The 20,248-nt window shown below is 43.7% G+C and overlaps 1 protein-coding gene across 2 annotated transcripts in view; it reads left to right on the top strand.

Annotated features, from left to right (window-relative positions):
* The first annotated feature begins 317 nt into the window (after positions 1-317).
* LOC311236942 (uncharacterized protein) overlaps positions 318-20,248 on the top strand; it is a 130,573-nt gene continuing 110,642 nt past the window's right edge. For both annotated transcript variants that reach the window (XM_084324746.1, XM_084324747.1), the window contains exon 1: positions 318-805. In XM_084324746.1, coding sequence (XP_084180872.1) covers positions 456-805 — 350 coding nt within the window. In that variant the 5' untranslated portion in view covers positions 318-455. The remainder of the gene's footprint in view (positions 806-20,248) is intronic.

The raw sequence follows: 20,248 nt of genomic DNA on the forward strand, positions 1-20,248 counted from the left end.
TTAAAATCTAACAAAATTATCAAAGTCAAGTTTCAGGTCAGGTTATAGTTATACTTCATAAACTACTTTACTATACTATTACTAACTACTCGGCTATTATACCATAGTACATTTAGTTTAGTATCGGCCTAGTACAAAATTATTATTGTAGTATAGTAGTTATTGTTATTATTGTCTAGGTTCCACCACAGGTGAATTACTCACCACTTGGTCGAGCCGTGCAAGTCATGTAACCTCTAATCTGATCTGGGGGAGTGTCTTGGCTCAACAGACTCTCAACTCCATGTAAACCCACCGATCAGCTGTTTCCTCAAGAGTTCAGCACGTTCCACGCGAACTACATAGCAGGTAAAACTCTTCCTCTCTCGTGCGCTTTTTACTGAAAAGCTGATCCAAGTTTAATTCCGCGGTTATTCTCGCGTCGGGGGGCAGACCAGTGCGTGTGTGTTATTATTATGTCTTTGGCTGACCAGAGCCAACAGTGGTATCCGACCAGCGTCCAGGTAACGGTGCTCCAGGCGAGAGGCCTGAGGGTAAAGGGGAAAAATGGCACAAACGACGCGTACGCGGTCATGCAAGTGGCCAAGGAGAAGTACGCGACCTCCGTGGCGGAGAAGAGCGTCGCTCCGATGTGGAAGGAAGAGGCCAGCTTCGACCTGCCGCCAAGCCACCACGGGAACGCGGACCGCTGCACGCTGCATGTCCACGTCATGCACCGAGCCCTGGTGGGGCCGGATAAACCGCTGGGACAAGCTGTGATCAACCTCCTGCAGCTCCGTGAGGAGAAGGACCGCAACAAAACCCAGTGAGTTCTCTCTCTTCTCTCTCTGTGATGAGGCTGATGCCAGACATAAAGCTCATCTTCAGAAGAGAATAATGATGTTTTTTTTTTATTGTTTTAAAGGGATATTTCACTTTAATAGAACTTGACACGTTTCAGCGTTTACCTCTGTCTAAGGTCATCTCACTGTTGTCCCTGTTGTCCACTGTCAACACCACCATTCCCCCCAGGTGTCAGGCTCCTCATTCACTTCCATTCATATTGGACTCCTAGTCTAAATATCACACTTCTGAAGTGTGTGTGTGTGTGTGAGAGTGTGTTTAGATAGAGGTAAGACTGCTGATTTTCAGTTATATTAAAGCAAATCCCTTAAGTAGAAGGGCTTTCATCATGTTTCATGGGGTGTCGTCGCACAGATAAACCTTCACTTCAGTAATGTTAGCTTGCTTTAGTCTGAGTTATTAGATATATTAGAAACTACAAGTGCTATCGGGGATAAAGCCTTGTCTAAGTGTAAACAAAGGTGACCTAGTTGACTTCTTACAGTTCAAAACATACAAGGCCCAGCGTAGAGTGAGGAGGCCAAACAATTATATCTGAAGAAATAAGTGAGAATAAGGACAACCATCCAAATCTGTGGAAAATCCTAAAAAGTCTGGGTTGTGTGACAAAGACCAAAAGCAACACTAGTTCATGCAATACTTCACCCAGGGCTGCCAATGTTTGAGAACACGTCGTTGGAGTGAGACTTTAAGGAATTGTTCACTTGCACAGTGGCAGCAAATTCGGCAAATTTTGTATACATGCAGCAATTTCTTTCCAATCCTTGTTGTTGTTGTTGTTGTTGCTGCTGTAGGTATTGGGTCCCTATTTTTTCCTGCTGCTGGCCCTGCCTTATCATGGAGGACATCCTGCTGTCTGTTCTGTCAACAACTGCACTTTGGCTAATGGCTGGCAATAACAAGAAATGTTGTTATTGGCATTTCATTAATATTATTCATATATTTATTCAAAATTAAACAAACTACCGAATTAGCCTCATTATATTCATCCAGCCTCCTTGAATTTAAGCGCAGTGTCCTTCCTGAGCTGCACTCTTTTAATACATAATTTCTAATGAATTACATTGATTTTACTGAATGATCTGACTCATCAAGTAGCCATGTGATGGACGAGAGAGGATTCTTTCTGTGTACTGGAGACATGTTCGCTCCCTGGAACTCTTGTCTCTCCTGCATACCAGCATCACAAGCTAAATGGTAAATAAACAATCTCCAATCTTGTTTAGTCCAGACGGCAGACTGGACACATTAGTGAAAGAGAGGAGGCCAAGAGAGCAGTGGAGAAAGGTGCATGAGAGAGGGGGAATTCATGCTTTATCAGGAAGAGCTAATACATGGGTTTGCAGTTCACAGGAGGGCAGGGATCCATACAAGTTTGTTAACACTTTGAGAGCCAGTCCGTGTTTTCCTTTTTACCCCCTTGAATGCCCACATCCACTCCAATGTTAACGTTAATATCGCCTAATCTATGTTTTAAATTATGTGTCTAATCTGCCCGTCGCTTATCAAAGACTCATTTTCCAGTCAACATTGTCATGGCAGATTTTTTTTTATCGCTTAATTTCCGTTTGATAGCATTTTGAAAATCACTCGTTTTCGCGAGAAAAAAAAACACATTCTATGATAATTGCCTTTTATTGGAATATTCTAGAACGTTGTAATTTTTCTGCCTATTTATGAATCGTTTTCAAATAAACGCTAGATGATCGATAGTATACTGGTATGTGTACACATGCACGCTCGTGCCGCCAGTTGAAAATCGATTCTCCTATTTCCTGACCGCGAGCAGAGTCAAACAGCCTATCACCATAATCGCATAAAAGCTTATATATCCGTGAAAACGGGTCTCATTATCCTAATACTGATAACATAGATTCCTTACCTGAGATCAGATGGTATCCAAATGGTTTATTCCAATTCCCGATCGCCATTTGAAAAAATCCCTCATTTGATTGATCCATCGTGTATACAGTAAAACACATATTCCCCGCGGCTCGGAGGCTCCAGAGTGAACTCTGGTAGACCCCGGTTACATGAGTGAGAAGTAAAATGTGGAGTGCAGGGTGTTTTTTTCCCATCATTGAGTCCAATCCAAAAGGGTGATTTACCATCTGGGAGACGATAGGGGGCGCTTTTTTCACATTTGAGCGCCTGGGGTGACTGGATCTCCAACGGTAGGCTCGCTTGATGCAATATGATTTCAGATCGCTAATAAAAAAAGAAAACTAATAAAACGAATATTCTCGTGAGTGGGCATTCAACCCGGGGGGTAAAACACGAGAAAACTCGTGGGTGGCATTCAAAATGTTAAAGGAATGTTCAGCCAAGGAAATTGAGGGCAACTCAGAGCTTCATAGCAAGTAGGGATGCCCCGATCGATCGGCCACCGATCGTTATCGGCCGATATTCAGTATAAATATGAGATCGGTGATCGGTGATAATGCTTTATTTTCGCAGATTGTCAAAACCGATCGAAAAACATGATCCAATTCTCAGAGGAGATCTCACTCGCTGAGTTCTGTCTCAGACACACGGAGCTGCACACAGAGCTGCAGCGTTTGCTCCTCCTCCTCCTCCAGCCCCTCCCGCACCCGTGTAAACACGGGTCTAGTCTAGTCAGTGGGACCTCCGTGAGCTACCGTTACAAAATTACCCAGTCAACTATTCACTTTTAGTTTAATACATGATGCATTGTCTAACGGTATCTAGCTGGCTAGCTACTGTTAGCTCCTGATATCAACAAATGCTCCAGCAATAGTCTAGTAGTAGTGTATGATACCTCCGTTAGCTCACGTTAAGGCTGTCCCCGAACCCTACCTATAAAGGTATAATTTAATAGATACCACAGTGCAGGAATCCCAGGGTTTGTAGGATGCATAGATAGAAGACACTAGTATGATATGGCACCAGATCTCATCAGATTCATTCAGCGAAGATAGAGAAAATAAATGCGTTTGGCAAATGTGTTTGGTTCGGTACCACATAGTAGGGGTGGACGGTATAAACGGTATACGGTATAAACGGTATGAATTTGCTCTACGGTATGGATTTTGCCTATACCGTGTAACCGGTAGTGCAGCTCTAAAATAGCAATGACGTCATGTAACCACAGCGCGACTATTTCACTCGCATTTGCCCCTAAAAATAGATAGAATTAGTCATAGATAATAGATATGTGCGAACTGGAAAAAGTTATTTAGGAGGCTTCGCGCAGTGGGCGTGCCAGCCCCTCCCGCACGCATGTAAACACGGGTCTACTAGTCTAGTAGTCTAGTGGGACGGGACGTCTCCCTGAGCTAACGTTAGCTTAGCTACCGTTACAAAATGACCCAGTCAACTATTCACTTTTAGTTTAATACATGATGAGGCATTGTCTAACCGAACGGTATCTAGTCGGCCAGCTACCGATAGCTCCTGACATCAACAAACGCTCCATCAAGTCTAGTAGAGAGTAGACGTGTATGATAGCTCCGTTAGCCGTTAGCTCACGTTAACGCAAGTTGGTTCACCGTTCAAAACGAAATGTCCCATTGAACTAAATAATTCACTGAGGCGTTGTATTAACGTTATATATCCGGCTAGCAGTAGCTACAGATAGCTCCTGATATCAATGTCTTATAACACTGATTCGATGCGTATTCGAGCTGAGGGCTTGTGAATGTGATTTAACGTTATACCAATACTAGGGCCCAGCTGCAGCGCCGGTGAATCCTGGCCGTAGCTCGAGGCTACTCGAGTATAGGTCCAGCTGCAGCTCCGGAGAATACTGGCCGTAGCTGGAGGCTACTAATGTACACACAGACAGTGGAGCTTGTTGCGTGGTGGCGATGTCTCGCAGATAATACAAGTACAAGTCTAATTATATAATATATATATTTGATATAAAAAAAAAAAAAATTATATAAAATTAAAAAAAATTTTTTTATCAAAAACGATGATACCGTGATATATACCGTTACCGTCTATGCTTCAAATTATACCGTGATATAAATTTTAGACCATACCGTCCACCCCTACCACATAGCCTTATTTGAAGTGCATTTGATTTATTTAGAGTGCCAGCGGTGATTGTAAACTTGATGAAAGTAGACTTCCAAGATATTAGAATGTGTTTTAGTACTACTATACTACACTACATACAACAGTATGGCAGAGACTAGAGATTAAATAGAGGAATTACGGCAGGGTGTACTATTTCCCCACTAGCATTCACAATGGCGATGGAAGTCATTATTAGAGCCTCAAAGTGTGTGGTAGGTGGGGAGAGATGGCAGGGCGGGCTGTGCCTCCCGCCAATTAGGGCTTACATGGATGACATGAAATTAGTGACCAGGACAGGACCTTGTACAAAAAGGTTATTAGAGAAGTTGAATGAGAATTCCAAGTAGTTGAGAAGCATTTCATTGACCAGAGGGAAGGTAGTCGAGTGAACCTTTTACATAGATGAGGACATTCCATCTACTGTATGAGGGACAAGCCAGTGAAAATTCTGGGTATGTGGTATAATGAGGAGTTGATGGCTAGGGCTCATCTCAGGGTAACCAGTATGGATAAAAGCAGGTCCCACAGAAAGGAGGAAGCTGGTAGTGGAGCAGGTATGGCAACAAGAGGAAGTAGTGAGGTGTACAAAGGCTGTGGCCCAGGCTAAACGGGGACAGTGGAGTATGGAAGAAAATCATATACAATTCCTAATAGGCACTACTTAGTACTTAGTACTTATGATGTGCTACCATCACCACAGAAGTGAACCTAAAACCGTGGGTAGATGGGACCCGTCGTGTCCACTGTGTTTAGAGACGGCAACTTTGAGGCATATTATGTCAGGCAGTTTGTTTTCTCGGATAGTCCGCTTTTTTTGGGGTGGTGTGAATGCTCAGTCGAACTCTGGTGCGGACCAAACACGCAAACTCTGGTCCGCCTGAAAACGTAGGTCTCGGTTCGCTTCATCGGACCAAACGCGGACCAAATATAGGAAGTGACCTAAGTGACTGTGCATCTTGGGTAGAAGGAAACAAACAAACACCGCGGCCACATTCACTGCAAAACAAGCACACGGTAAACATGTCTCGTGGACAGACGTGGGCGAATGACTAGGTGAAAGCCCTGATAGACATTATGCAGAAGACCAAATTAAACAGCTACTTGTGGGCACCCATAAAAACAACGCAGTGTACAAGTTGTTTTAGCGAGAGGATGGTGGTAATCGGCTTCAATAGAACAATGGATCAATGCCACGTCAAAATAAAAAAACTGCGTCAGCAATATATTAATAAATAAGCAGAGAATTAAATTGGATGTCCATAATATTTGTGTTTTTAATTAGCATAGCCTAAATAAATATGAATTCAAGAAGTTAAATACTGAATTAACGACACATATTTATTAACATGCTGAAAGTTAAAACGAATAACGGGCTGAAAAAACAATTAGACTATAGGCTAAACACAGTGCGTAAAATATAGGCTAAGTGGTGCGTAAAAGGCAACTTTGGCTAGCCTTCTAAAACTATTGAATAGGCTAAACTTCTTTTTGGCTTCTTGGGTTCACATTTCTGTGGTTTGCAATGGTGCAGCTGCAAGCCAATGTTCCGAGACATATTAAATTTAATTTGTTATGCTATTTGAATACACTGTTAGCCCTAAATGGTGGATTCAAATAGCCTAACAATTACAAATATATAAATATGTCTCGGAGCATTGGCTTGCAGTTGTGTTGTTGCAAACTAGAGAGATTTGAATTAAAGAAGTTAAAACGAATAACGGGCTGAAAAAACAATTAGCCTATTTAAAGTCTGTGACTTGCTTCGAAAAAGTAGGAGTTCGGGGGACGAGAGACAAGTTCCCATGGTATGATGACCTGGACGTTATACAGTACTTGGCACAAGATATAATATGGTTTTATTATTATCCTAAAGTAAGTTAATGTAGTTGACTCAAAAGTATAATTGCCTGTATTAGAAAAAAATGTCACAAAAGAAACAACCAGGTGCTTGTTACTCTGTTTGACAGAATGAGCACCCCTCCCTTCTTTCATTGCATGGTTCAGTCCATACACAGCAGCACGCAGCTTGAACAGAGCAGACTGACAGGAAAATGTCCTTTATAGCTCATGAATCAAGAGCTCAGAAACTAAAGAAAAAACGTCAGCAAAAGGAAAATAATAAAAGAGCCAGAGGTCGACAGCTAGTCACCAAGTATTTTCACAAGAATGGTATTTATTCACAACTTGTTTTGAAGCCCATAACACCTTGGCCAACATTTTGTGGCTGACGTTAGCTACCTGTTGCTATCAAAAATTAGATGAGTGTAGATGAGCCCAGTGAATTTGTATCCAGCAGCTATGCCCTTTTGCTATGGCTAGCTAACCTAATCTGTATAATGTTACATGATAATCACATCTGCTCTAATGCACAGATGCGGCTTCAGGATCAGTACCCCTTCCCTCAGGCCAGCTCCCGGTTGAAGGAGAGGGAGGTAAAGCAGCAGGGCTTGGGGTTAACAAACAGATTTTAAATATGCTTACCATGCATTGAATACAACTTTAGGTAATATTCACATTTAGTTACTCTAGTTCTTCTAGTAATTGCAATACCATTGATTGATTGATTGATTGATTGAAAAGTTTATTAACAGATTGCAGAATGGGTACAGTACAGTACAGCTCAATACATACAATTGTTAAGAGGATGCAGACCTGAGAAAGACTTTCGTCTTGTTTCCATCAGGGTCCCCCATTTTCAATTCATCATATGACACACACGACATACAGATAGACAGTACTGCTACATCTATACATTTATGAGTCTGACATACCAGATTTTCAAATACAGTACTGTTTGTGATACTAAAAAAATCCAGAAAAAGAGTGTACATTTGACATAGAAACTGTGCATTGGGGGAGGTTGGGTAGGTGGGGTGGGGCTGTACATTGGAGGTGGGGGGGGGGGGGGGGGGGGTGGGTAGGGGGGACACACACTGTACATTGGAATACTGACATACATTTGACATAGAAACTGTACATTGGAGGAGGTTGGGTAGGTGGGGTGGGGTTGGGTGGGGCTGTACATTGGAATACTGACAAAGCCATGCTTGGTCTTTATTGTACAACTGGGTTAGGACATTTGTAGGGGCCAGTTTTGAATTGCAGTCTCCCGTAGGTGTTCTTTGAGAGTGTTTTTGAAGGTGGGTAGTGATTCACATTCCTTTACAGCTTTGGGTAGGGCGTTCCACATTGTTGTGGCATAATTGCGAAACGTGTTTAGTCCCTTGTTTGAGCCGAATCTGGGTTTTACATGATTTGTGGAGCTCCCTCTGGTGTTGTGATCGTGGTATTCACTGACCTTTGGGAAGTATTTTGACATGTACATGGGTACCTTGGTCGTGTAGTGTATCTTGTAGACCAGGCCCATTGCAAGTTGCTGTACTCTGTCGTCTACTCTAAGCCATCCTAGGTTGGCAAAGTGTGCAGGGGTGAGGTGGGTTCTAGGAGTCAGGTCAAGCAGTAGTCTGACTAGTTTGTTTTGAGATGTTTGTAATTTGGTTTTTAGTGCCTTTGAGGTGCTTTGGTACCATGAGGTGCAAGCATAGTCGTAGTACCCTTGAATGAGTGCTCCTGCCAGAGTCTTCAGGGTATTCTTGTTTACCAGGGAGGAGATCCGGTACAAGAATCGAGTTCGTTGATTGACTTTTTTTATTACATTGGATGCCATTTTGTCACAGGAAAGATTAGCCTCTAGGATGGAACCCAGGTAGGTAATTTCATCTTTCCTTGTGACAATATTGTCACCCACTGTAACTGAGAAGCCGTCGGTTTTGCTGAGTTTGTTATTTGAACCGAAGAGAATGGACTCTGTTTTGCCCATGTTTGATAGTTTGTTGTCGGCGAGCCATATGCAGATTTTGCCTAGTTCCGAGCTGAGGGTTTTTTCAACCTGTAACTTGTTCTTGTCAGAGACCAGCAGGGCTGAGTCGTCCGCAAACAGGAACAAGTTGCAGTCACAAGCTGACGACATGTCATTTGCATAAATTAGGAACAGTAGTGGTCCTAGTATGCTTCCTTGTGGAACACCACAGTTCACTGTGAGGGGGGGGGGGGGATAGGGTACCGTTTACCTCCACCATCTGTTCTCTCCCCTCCAGGTAGGATTGTATCCAGCTCACTGATAAACTATCAAAACCAATTGCTTTTAGCTTGTCAATCAGAATGGTGTGATTGACAGTGTCGAAGGCCTTTTGTGCTGGTCCTCAGTAAATGTCCCGCCGGCGAAAAATAAGTTGCTAATAAGTTGCAATTTAATGTGACCACTGGCAGTGGTTGTTACAGTAGCTATAGCTAGATTTGAGCAATTGGAAAAGATCTATACAAATTATTTATTATTATTAAGAGATAGCTCGAGCTGTACTGTGTTATTACTATTATAGGGAATTATTTATAAATTATGGATACTCTAGAGCATAGGTGTCAAACTCACGGCCCGCGGGCCAAATCCGGCCCGCCACGTCATTTGATGTGGCCCCCCAAGAGCTCAGGTTAAAAAAAAAAAAGAAAAAAAAAACGTTTTTTTTTATTTTTTTTTACATTAATATTGGGTTAAAAAATAGCAGTGTTAAAATAATTGTGGGTTAATGCGTTAATAAAGCTTTAACTTTGACAGCCTTAGTTATTACACATTCTTACACATACATGTATGTTGAACATCTGAGGTAACAAAGGAAAAAAGCCAAAAGCACTTACTCCTCAGACATTCTTTGACAATTTTACAGCCCAAAATACAAAAAAGATCCAGGCGGAATAGGTAACAAAGGGTTGAAGAAATATTGTCTGAACTGTCAGATGCAAACTGGCTGTGTGACATAACCGAGCATCTCGCTCAATTCAATAAGAAGCTGTAGGGACGCAAACAAGTCCCACCCAAAACTTGACCAATATAGTTGTGAACTGAGACAACCCTTATTTTGTTATTTTTGAGTACAGTTACAGTTGTGTGTTCATGCAGACACATAATAGCAACTTCATTACGAATTGAAAATGGGCGACCCTGATGTAAACAAGTCGAAAGTCTTTCTCTGGTCTGCATCCCCTTAACAATTGTGTGTATTGAGCTGTACTGTACTGTACCCAGGGTACAAAATAGTCACACGCCCACCGCCACAGGCTGGTAGATTTAATGTTTGGCCGTCATAAATTAAGGCCTGGGCGCCATCTGGCGGCCAACAAAATCCACTGCATGCGTCGCCATTAATATGATATGAGTAGCCTCCAGCTGGAGGGAGAAATGTCGTGGGAGCGGGCGAAAGTTGCCCAATCTGGAACAATCTCCGGGGCTGCAGCTGGCCCCTATTGGATGCGGGCGTGGTGAGTTGAAACGAAAGTGAAACTGTGTGTGTGTGTGTGTCACGTCTCACGTGTCCGTTCTAATGTTTACAAACAATGAACCTTTAAATGTAAATGAGATGCGCTCTGCTCACGAGATCAAGTTTGTAACATGAGACGCACACGAGGTCTGTCTTCATCCGTTCTTTAGCCTACAAAAAAACCTGCAATCGTGTTTTTGATTGTGCTCTGATATTTAATTTTGCATTTGATTTGACCAAATATGTGGAGGCATATTTTGTACCCTGGTTATTTCGCGTTTGTAACGTCATAACATCAGTGGAGGCTGCTGACTGATTAATAATAAGCTCTCTTTATTTCGCGGAGCATAATGTGATTTCGCGTTTGTAACGTCATAACATCAGTGGAGGCTGCTGCTGACTGATTAATAATAAGCTCTCTTTATTTCGCGGAGCATAATGTGATTTCGCGTTTGTAACGTCATAACATCAGTGGAGGCTGCTGCTGACTGATTAATAATAAGCTCTCTTTATTTCGCGGAGCATAATGTGATTTCGCGTTTGTAACGTCATAACATCAGTGGAGGCTGCTGCTGACTGATTAATAATAAGCTCTCTTTATTTCGCGGAGCATAATGTATAATGTTATTTCGCGTTTGTAACGTCATAACATCAGTGGAGGCTGCTGACTGATTAACTCGTAACGTCATAAACCAACTACCAGATTCACTCGTCACTGTACATCAGTGGAGGCTGCGTAACTGACTAACTGATTAACTAGAAACTGCACATTGAGGGGGTTTGAATCACGCTACATCAGTGGAGGCTGCTGACCAGATTATTATTATATTATATTAGGGGTGGACGGTATTATTATTATTATCTATTATTATATTATTATTCCATACAAGGCTGGATGCATTACAGACTCCGCTAACATCCCTTGTTGCCTTGTAGGTGGCAAGTATGGATTTGTTTATCTTGTTTGAAGTTGTTTTAATATGTTCTTTAATTCTTTTGCTTCCATATTGTAAATAAATTCGCAATAAATTATTTGCATTTAAAACTATTAACGCTGACTCATTCCTTCAGTCCACTCAAAATTATGCTAATATTCCTTATGTTGTTTATGATATTAATTGAAAATAGCATACGAGAGTATTATATAGTAATAATAACACATGGCGATATACTAAAAAGCTATTTATAATTTTTGGCTGGTAAAACATCTCGATGGCTGGTACTTTTTAAAATCTACCAGCCAAATGGCTGGTAAGTCAAAAAGTTAAGTTTGTTCCCTGACTGTACCCATTCTGCAATCTGTTAATTAAAGTTAATTAAACTATCTTCCATGGATGTATGGCCTCTGCAAGGTTGTGTGCAGCCATTTGTTTTTGTAACATCTGCTACATCTGTCCCACGTGTTCTTTGCAGCTCACAGTTGTTAGTTCTGCCCCTCTTGACTGTGACAAAAAGGTTTTGAACAAACTTAATGTCATAGCTTGTATTTGATGATATTCTTCTTTGTTATTTACTTGAATGGTTTGATCATTGATTGGTGGAGTAATATGGGGTTCTGATAAACAAAAATTATTTGTTAAAATAACATAAGCTAACATATATTTTTACATTTATGCAAATTAATATGCAATATGTATAACTTGAATAAGTAATAAATACAGAAACACCATGTTTAACAATATGTAAATGTGTAGCTAGTATACATTTATTTTACATTACATTAACATTTATACGGTCTTTGGCCCTTTGAGGGCAACCATAATGCTGATGTGGCCCTCTGTGAAAATGAGTTTGACACCCCTGCTCTAGAGCCAGGGCCTCGAGCAAGGCAGCCAACGAGGAGAGCAGAGGTGAAGAGGCAGAATTACCAGTACAAGAAGAAGTTGAGGACCATGAAAGCAGCACAGATGAGGAGGAAGCAGCTATGGACAGTCAATGTCGGGGACAAAGTGTTATAATTTTTATTTTAATTTTTTTAAATGTTCTTCCTCTTCTCCTTCTCACTCTCTCTAACACTGTCAGACTCACTGAGGCAGGCTGGCAGTCACTGTGCTCAGCCAGAATAGAGAATAGAGGGGAGGGGGAGGTGTCTTTCTCTAGCTTCCACCATGTGATTCATGGTTGTGGAGTCCAAAACCAATTATTAGCCAATAAGATTCAAGCTTAATAAAGGGGTTCCCACACCTTAACACGGGGCCGTCTGACAGCAAAGTACTCTAGCGTCTTCAAATTTGCCGCTCTGGTGGAGGCGGGCCAGTCCAGAACGTTTCCACCTGACGTCCACCTAACGTGACAACGTCTGAACGTCATCCCCTCGCGGGATTGATTGATTGATTGAAAAGTTTATTAACAGAGTGGGCACGTTCGAATCCTCTATTAGTGTATCAAACATTTAGCAATTTATTAGCAACTTATTTTTCGCCGGCGGGGGACATTTACTGAGGACCAGCACAGCACACCACTGTGGATATTATGATTTAACAAATCTATCTGTCCAGGAGGAGCGAGGAGGACTAGGCTTGGGCGGTATAATTTTTCATACCGTCATACCTTGCTGACATAATACCCCGGTATACGGTATATGACGGTATGACTTTCATTTTCATCAGCGGGGGGGGGTAGAGCTAACGATATACTCGTTATCACCATACATAACGCTTATATTGAAACACGTTGACATTAGGGCCGTTCTTTCAACCTAAAAGTGCACTTTCTTCAACCTTGCACCTAAATTCCTTAGCAACCCATGTTACCAAGTAAACAAATTACAGAACGATAGCCAGTTAGCCAGCCAGGTACCGACGTTAGCTCTCAGAACGATTAGCCACGTTAGTTAGCCAGCAACCAGCCAGGTACCGACGTTAGCTCTCAGAACGATTAGCCACGTTAGTTAGCCAGCAACCAGCCAGGTACCGACGTTAGCTCTCGGAACGATTAGCCACGTTAGTTAGCCAGCATCCAGCCAGGTACCGACGTTAGCTCTCAGAACGATTAGCCACGTTAGTTAGCCAGCATCCAGCCAGGTACCGACGTTAGCTCTCAGAACGATTAGCCACGTTAGTTAGCCAGCATCCAGCCAGGTACCGACGTTAGCTCTCAGAACGATTAGCCACGTTAGTTAGCCAGCATCCAGCCAGGTACCGACGTTAGCTCTCAGAACTATTAGCCACGTTACGATTAGCCACGTTAGTTAGCCAGCAACCAGCCAGGCAGATACGTTAGCTCTCAGAACGATTAGCCACGTTAGTTAGCCAGCAACCAGCCAGGCAGAGACGTTGGCACTCAGAACGATTAGCCACGTTAGTTAGCCAGCAACCAGCCAGGCAGAGACGTTAGCTCTCAGAACGATTAGCCACGTTAGTTAGCCAGCATCCAGCCAGGCAGAGACGTTAGCTCTCAGAACGATTAGCCACGTTAGTTAGCCAGCATCCAGCCAGGCAGAGACGTTAGCTCTCAGAACGATTATCCACGTTAGTTAGCCAGCATCCAGCCAGGTACCGACGTTAACTCTCAGAACGATTAGCCACGTAACCCTCTGCTGGCGCGTGCTGTGCACTACAATCAACTCCATGTCTGTAATAGCAGTCTGTGACGTCACGGTATTGAGAATCATACCGGCGGGATCTCGAAATATCCTGGTATACCGTAATACCGTCATACCGCCCAAGCCTAAGGAGGACCACATTATTGGCCAGGTAAGCAGCCTAAGCAGTTTCTAGCTTGGATGCTAACTACTAACGTTATCAGGCTAGCTTGGATGCTAACTAACGTAAGCTGGTCATGGTTCATGGTGACTAACGTGAGCTGTTTGTGTTATAACGAGACAGCAAATTAATGAATGAATGAGAACTTTATTTACCAGATTGCAGAATGGGTACAATACAGTACAGCTCAATACACACAATTGTTAACCCATTCTCCGCCAATCACGTGTTAAGGCGGGTTTCTCCGCCATGCGTTGTCTGCCAATCACGCCGTAAGGCGTGTTTGAGATCAATATTTCATATTTTCGTCATGGTATTCATATTTCACCCACGGAGTCTTGGCTGATGCTGTCTGAGCCATCGCAACTCTGCAACGCTTCAATACCGCCACCTGGTGGCCGATCGGCGAGTTGCCAAACCGGAAGTGCCCATTGGAGCTCGGTCCGTCCCCTATTTTCGTCCGGCCACTCGTTTATCGTCCCGGGGCTCAATACAGACACCGTCGATATGGATCTTTGCCATAACTGAATAATCAACATGATTTGGACGTGTATTAGTAATATACAAACCGGAAATGGATCACATCGATCAACATCCCATAATTGGGATCTGTTTGCTCCACTCATCGCCCAACGCTACGAGGAGACTGGGGTGAGTTTCAGCGTTTTTCTTTATCATTTTTGATACAAACTGCTCTGATCAATATATCACCCATACTACATAAATCATTTAACGTCGGTCATTGAATTATAAACGACCCTACATCTTGAACGATAGATAATTGATGTTGAATGGGCCATAGTAATTTCAATTTAGCAATACAATTTTAAAAGTTATAGCCCTGCAAAGAAGGTGAACATCTCCATAGACAAATAGCGCTGGCAGAGGATGGTTTAGGATGATCAAAGTGGTGGCAGAGAATGGGTTAAGGGGATGCAGACCAGAGAAAGACATTTGTCCCCCATTTTCAATTCATATTGACATTTATGACATACTCAACATACATGACATTTATGGCATAGGGACATATAGGTATTTAGTACTGATGCATTTGTGACATGCGGTATCCAAATATACAGTACTGTTACCCATAGATCCTGACAGAGTATATACATATGATGAACCTCAGCCTCTCCTGGAATCACTCTGTACTACATTCTGTTGTGGAAGGACAGCTCATTCACTGAGAGACTTACACTGCATCAGGGTAAGACATTTTAAGTAATTTAGTAATATCTTTAAACTGAGACTTGATTGCTGACCTGACCAGCTGACTTGATTAAGGGGCGTGTTTAAAGCGGCCATCTTGTTTCCTTAAGTGACCCATTAAGGGCCAGGTGTTAGACAGCACTAATTAGTGATAGGGATTTAAAGGCCTGCTGGCTCAGCGTCAGCGAAGCGTCGAGAAACGAAGAGGGACAAAGAGGAGTTTTCCTGGAGTTATCCAGATCCGCCGATCCACCTAGTGCTAAGTACACCCTAGTCCTATCTTTCACTCCACTCTGAAAAATCTCCCTTTCCCTCCCACTCTGCTATTTCTCTACTTCCTCCCTGCCACTCTTGACACCACAATGTGTCTCATATCCACAATCTGCTCCTCCGGAAAACAGATTCAACCCACCCACGGCAGTTTGCTAGCAACCCGGCTAATCTATCCTACCCTCCTACAGCCACTAATACACCTGTCACAGTATGGGGAGGCTTATGGAATTGTCAATCAGCAGTCAAGAAAGCTGACTTCATTACTGCTTATGCCCATAGTCAAAATCTGCAGCTCTTGGCTCTAACTGAGACCTGGATAACCCCCAATAACTCATCAACACCTGCAGCATTATCTACAAACTATAACTTCACTCGCACACCTCGACCTTCCAGACGGGGTGGAGGCACTGGCCTCATGACATCTCCTTCATGAACTACAAACTTAACACCCCTCCCAGCACTGTCACTCTCCTCTTTTGAATATCATGCAGTATCTGTCTCTAATCCTTTCAATCTCACCATTGTTACACTCTACCGCCCTCCAGGTCCGCTCGATCACTTCACAGATGAGCTGGACATGCTTCTAAGCTCCTTACCGGAAGATGGTACCCCTCTCCTTCTATTGGGCGACTTCAACCTGCCTGACTCATCTCAGTCAGTCATAGTAGTCTCCCTCCTACAATCATTTGACCTGACTCCCACTGCCATGCCTCTCACCCACAAAGCAGGCAACTCCTTGGATCTCATATTTTCCCGTAACTCCAGCATCATTAACACCACGGTAACTCCCCTACATGTATCTGACCATTCCTTCATATCCTTCTCACTAACTCTCATGCTTAACCGAAAGGTCTTCACCCCAACTCAAACCGTCTCACTCAGACGCAACCTGCCCTCCCTATCCCCCTCCACCCTCTCCTCTGACATACTGTCCGCTCTACCTTTGAGTGACACCTTCTCTGCTCTCTCCACAGAGATGGCAACCTCCACCCTCCTCTCAGCCCTTGCAACCTCCTTCGACAAGCTCTGTCCCCTCGTTGAGAAACCTGCCCGCCGTTCCCCACCCAGTCCATGGCTGACAGATCCAGTGAGAGAACAAAGACGGGTCCTGAGAGCAGCTGAAAGGAAGTATAGAAAGTCACGCCTCACTGCTGACATCGACACATATCACAACCTCTTGTTAACATTCTCCAAAACCATTACTAATGCCAAAGCTTCTTTCTTTCACCATAGGATCGAGGCCTCTGCCAAGAATCTTCGCAAACTGCATGCTACCATGTCCTCCCTCCTCACTCCCCCCCCACCCCCCCTCCCTCATCTTTCTCTGCCGAAGACTTTGCGATCTTCTTTGAGGAAAAAGTGGAGAACATCCGCAGCTCCTTCTCCCAACCCCCACCCATTCCAAATGCTGAATCGAGAACCTCATCCTTCACTCTGTCATCTTTCTCTCCCATTACAGAAGCCGAGACCCTGACACTGGTAACGTCGAACCGTCCGACTACATGCCAGCTGGACCGGCTACCTTCCCCACTCCTCCAGACCATAGCACCAGACATCCTCCCATTCCTAACTGCAACCATCAACTCCTCACTCAACTCGGGGGTGGTCCCCACCTCCCTAAAACAAGCCAGAGTCACGCCCCTCATAAAAAAACATCCCTGAACCCTACTGTCATAGGCAACTACCGTCCTGTCTCTTCTCTCCTTCCTTTCTAAAACACTTGAACGTGCTGTATCCAACCAACTTACTGCTTATCTCTTACAGAATGACCTCCTAGACCCTAATCAGTCAGGCTTCAGGACTGGTCACTCCACAGAGACAGCCCTCATTGCGGTCACAGAGGCACTTCACTTAGCAAAAGCGAAAGGCCTCTCCTCTCTCCTGATTCTCCTAGATCTATCTGCAGCCTTCGACACAGTCAACCACCAGATCCTCCTCGCGGCCCTCGCAGGAATGGGAGTGGCTGGCTCTGCGCTGACATGGTTGTCATCATACCTCAATGACCGCTCCTACCAAGTGTCATGGAGAGGGACCCTGTCGGCCACCCGCCCCCTGCGGACGGGTGTCCCCCAGGGCTCGGTTTTAGGACCCCTTCTCTTCTCCCTCTACACTAAATCACTGGGTAACATTATCACGTCTCATGGCTTCTCCTACCACTGTTATGCCGACGATACTCAACTCTTCCTCTCCTTCCCTCCCTCAGATATCCACGTCTCTGAGCGGATCTCGGCCTGTCTGTCCGACATCTCTGCCTGGATGACGACCAACCACCTCAAACTGAACCTAAGCAAAACAGAATTGCTCCACCTGCCGGCCAAATCCTCCCCCCTGACCGACCTTTCCATCACAGTCGAGAATGCAGCTGTGACCGCGTCCCCGACCGCCAAGAACCTTGGTGTTGTCCTCGACGACCAGTTGAACTTCTCTGCTCACATCGCAGCGACAACCAGAACCTGCCGATTCCTCCTGAGCAACGTCAGAAGGATCCGCCCCTTCCTGACAAAAGAAGCCACCCAACTCCTCGTCCAATCAACAGTCATCTCCCGCCTCGACTACTGCAACGCACTGCTCGCTGGCCTCCCGGCCACTGCCAATAAGCCTCTTCAACTCATTCAGAACGCAGCGGCCCGCCTGATCTCAAACCTACCGAAGTCGGCCCATGTCACCCCACTTCTTAGGGACCTGCACTGGCTCCCCATTGCTGCACGAATCCGCTTCAAGGCCCTCGACCTAGCATACCGTGCGGCAAAGGGAACTGCTCCCGCCTACCTCCGGTCAATGGTCTCTAACTACACACCCTCAAGACCCCTACGCTCTGCATCTTCTGGCTGCCTCAGACCTACTCCTATCCAAGCTCCGGGAGGGTCATCAAAGAGAAGTCGCCTATTCTCAATCCTTGCCCCACAATGGTGGAATGAACTACCCACCCCAGTTAGGACAGCCGAAACACGTCCAATCTTTCGCCGTCGACTAAAGACGCACTTCTTCAACCATTATCTGTATTAAAAAAAAGAAAAAAAATTATCTAACCCTAACTAACCATACTGTCATGCACTTGTCCTAATAAACTAACCTACACTGTAGCACTCAACACTTTGATGAACATTGTTACTCAGCTGATAGAGTTGTGCCCTTCCTGATGGCTTGTCGTACAGAACTTGTAAGTCGCTTTGGATAAAAGCGTCAGCTAAATGACTAAATGTAAATATGATGGGGAGGGGACTGTACATTAGGAGGGGGTGGGTGGGTGGGAGAGAAATATACATCCGGTGGTGAGGAGACTGTACATTTGGGGCCAGGGGCTCGAATACGCAGTCACTTATTCCTCCATAGTAGCCAGGTTAATTTGGACATATGTACCTGTGATGTTTGTTTGGTTTATTTAATTCTTTTTGAGGCGTGCTGTCCTATAAATGCCAAGTAATAGTTGTTTCATGGACCAAGACCACAACAGTCTCCTCTCCTATAGTGTCGAATGTTTTATCTGCTGACAAAGCACAATACCTGTTGGTTTTTAGTTCACTCATTGTTCAGGGAAACACATTGTTAATGACATTGACGGATTGTGAATTTTGTGATTGACTCAAATTATATTGATTTGGAAAAATAAATAGTCACTTTATTTGAAGAGTCAAAACTGTTCTCTTGGCTTTGTTTTGTTCATAGTAGTAACGCCGCCGAGCCATACTGTACATGTTGACTGCTTGGTTTGACTGGCAGTGGCCGCCGAGTAGGGTTGGGCACTGAAAACCGGTTCTAATTAGGAACCGGTTCCTAACTTACTTTGTTAATTAATACCCTAGTTACAGTACAGCAACCAAATTAAACTGTATCAAGTCAACTGAAAATGTGAATAGTATGATTTTTTTTTTTTTTTTTCAAAAAAAAAATCTCCTGCTAAATAAGCTGTGACCTGCACCTCAAAGAATCGGAATTGAGAATCGTTCAGAACAGGAATCGATATGGAGAATCGGAATCGGAACCGGAATCGTTCAAATCCAAACGATCCAAACATGTTGACTGCTTGGTTTGACTGGCCGCAGAGCCATACTGTACATGGTGACTGCTTGGTTTGACTGGCTGCCGAGCCATACTGTACATCAGGGGTGCCTAACCTTTTTTGAACAAAGATCTACTTTTTAATTTACCACCTAACCGAGAGCTACCAGCCAAAATTGTATATTGTAAGCCGTCATTTGAGGCTTTATAAAAGCAGCATAATGAACACAAATCTGTCAGTGCCGAGTCCGACCTCATCTTAAATAACAAACAGCATTGCTTGTTGTAGTTAACAAGGAGAGGCAGAGTTGATTTTTTTTTTTCTTTTTTTATAATCAAATTTTATTAATCGATCTACTTGAAATCAGCTTGCGATCTACCTGTCGATCGCGATCGACTGGTTGGGCACCACTGCTGTACATGGTGACTGCTTGGCTTAAAAAAAAAATATATATATAATATATATATATAAATTAATAACATATATATATATATATATTTATTTTTTGGCATCCCCTGTTATTTTACCCACGCGACGCCACTGAATTTAAAAACAGTTAGTGGAAACAGTTAATACATAACATACACTTATTAGTATGTGTTAAAAACAAGATGGACAAAATACATAGGGATAAAAAGAGCTAAAAGTGGTAAAGAAACGAGTCCAATCATGATGTTTAATTTAATTAATTGGTTACAGTCCACAACCCAGCTCCTCCAGTCCACGGCAGTTGGCCCGTCCTGGCCCTGCCTGGTTGTGGAGCCTGATTGCCACCGGCACAAAGGACTGCCCGAAGCGCTTTGTGGTATGTCGGGGGCTAAACGTGGTAAGTCTGTGGCTAAACGTGGACCGCATTGCGGTCAGCT

This window comes from Notolepis coatsorum (genome assembly GCF_963971535.1).
Source record: "Notolepis coatsorum genome assembly, chromosome: 11".
NCBI lineage: Eukaryota > Metazoa > Chordata > Actinopteri > Aulopiformes > Paralepididae > Notolepis > Notolepis coatsorum.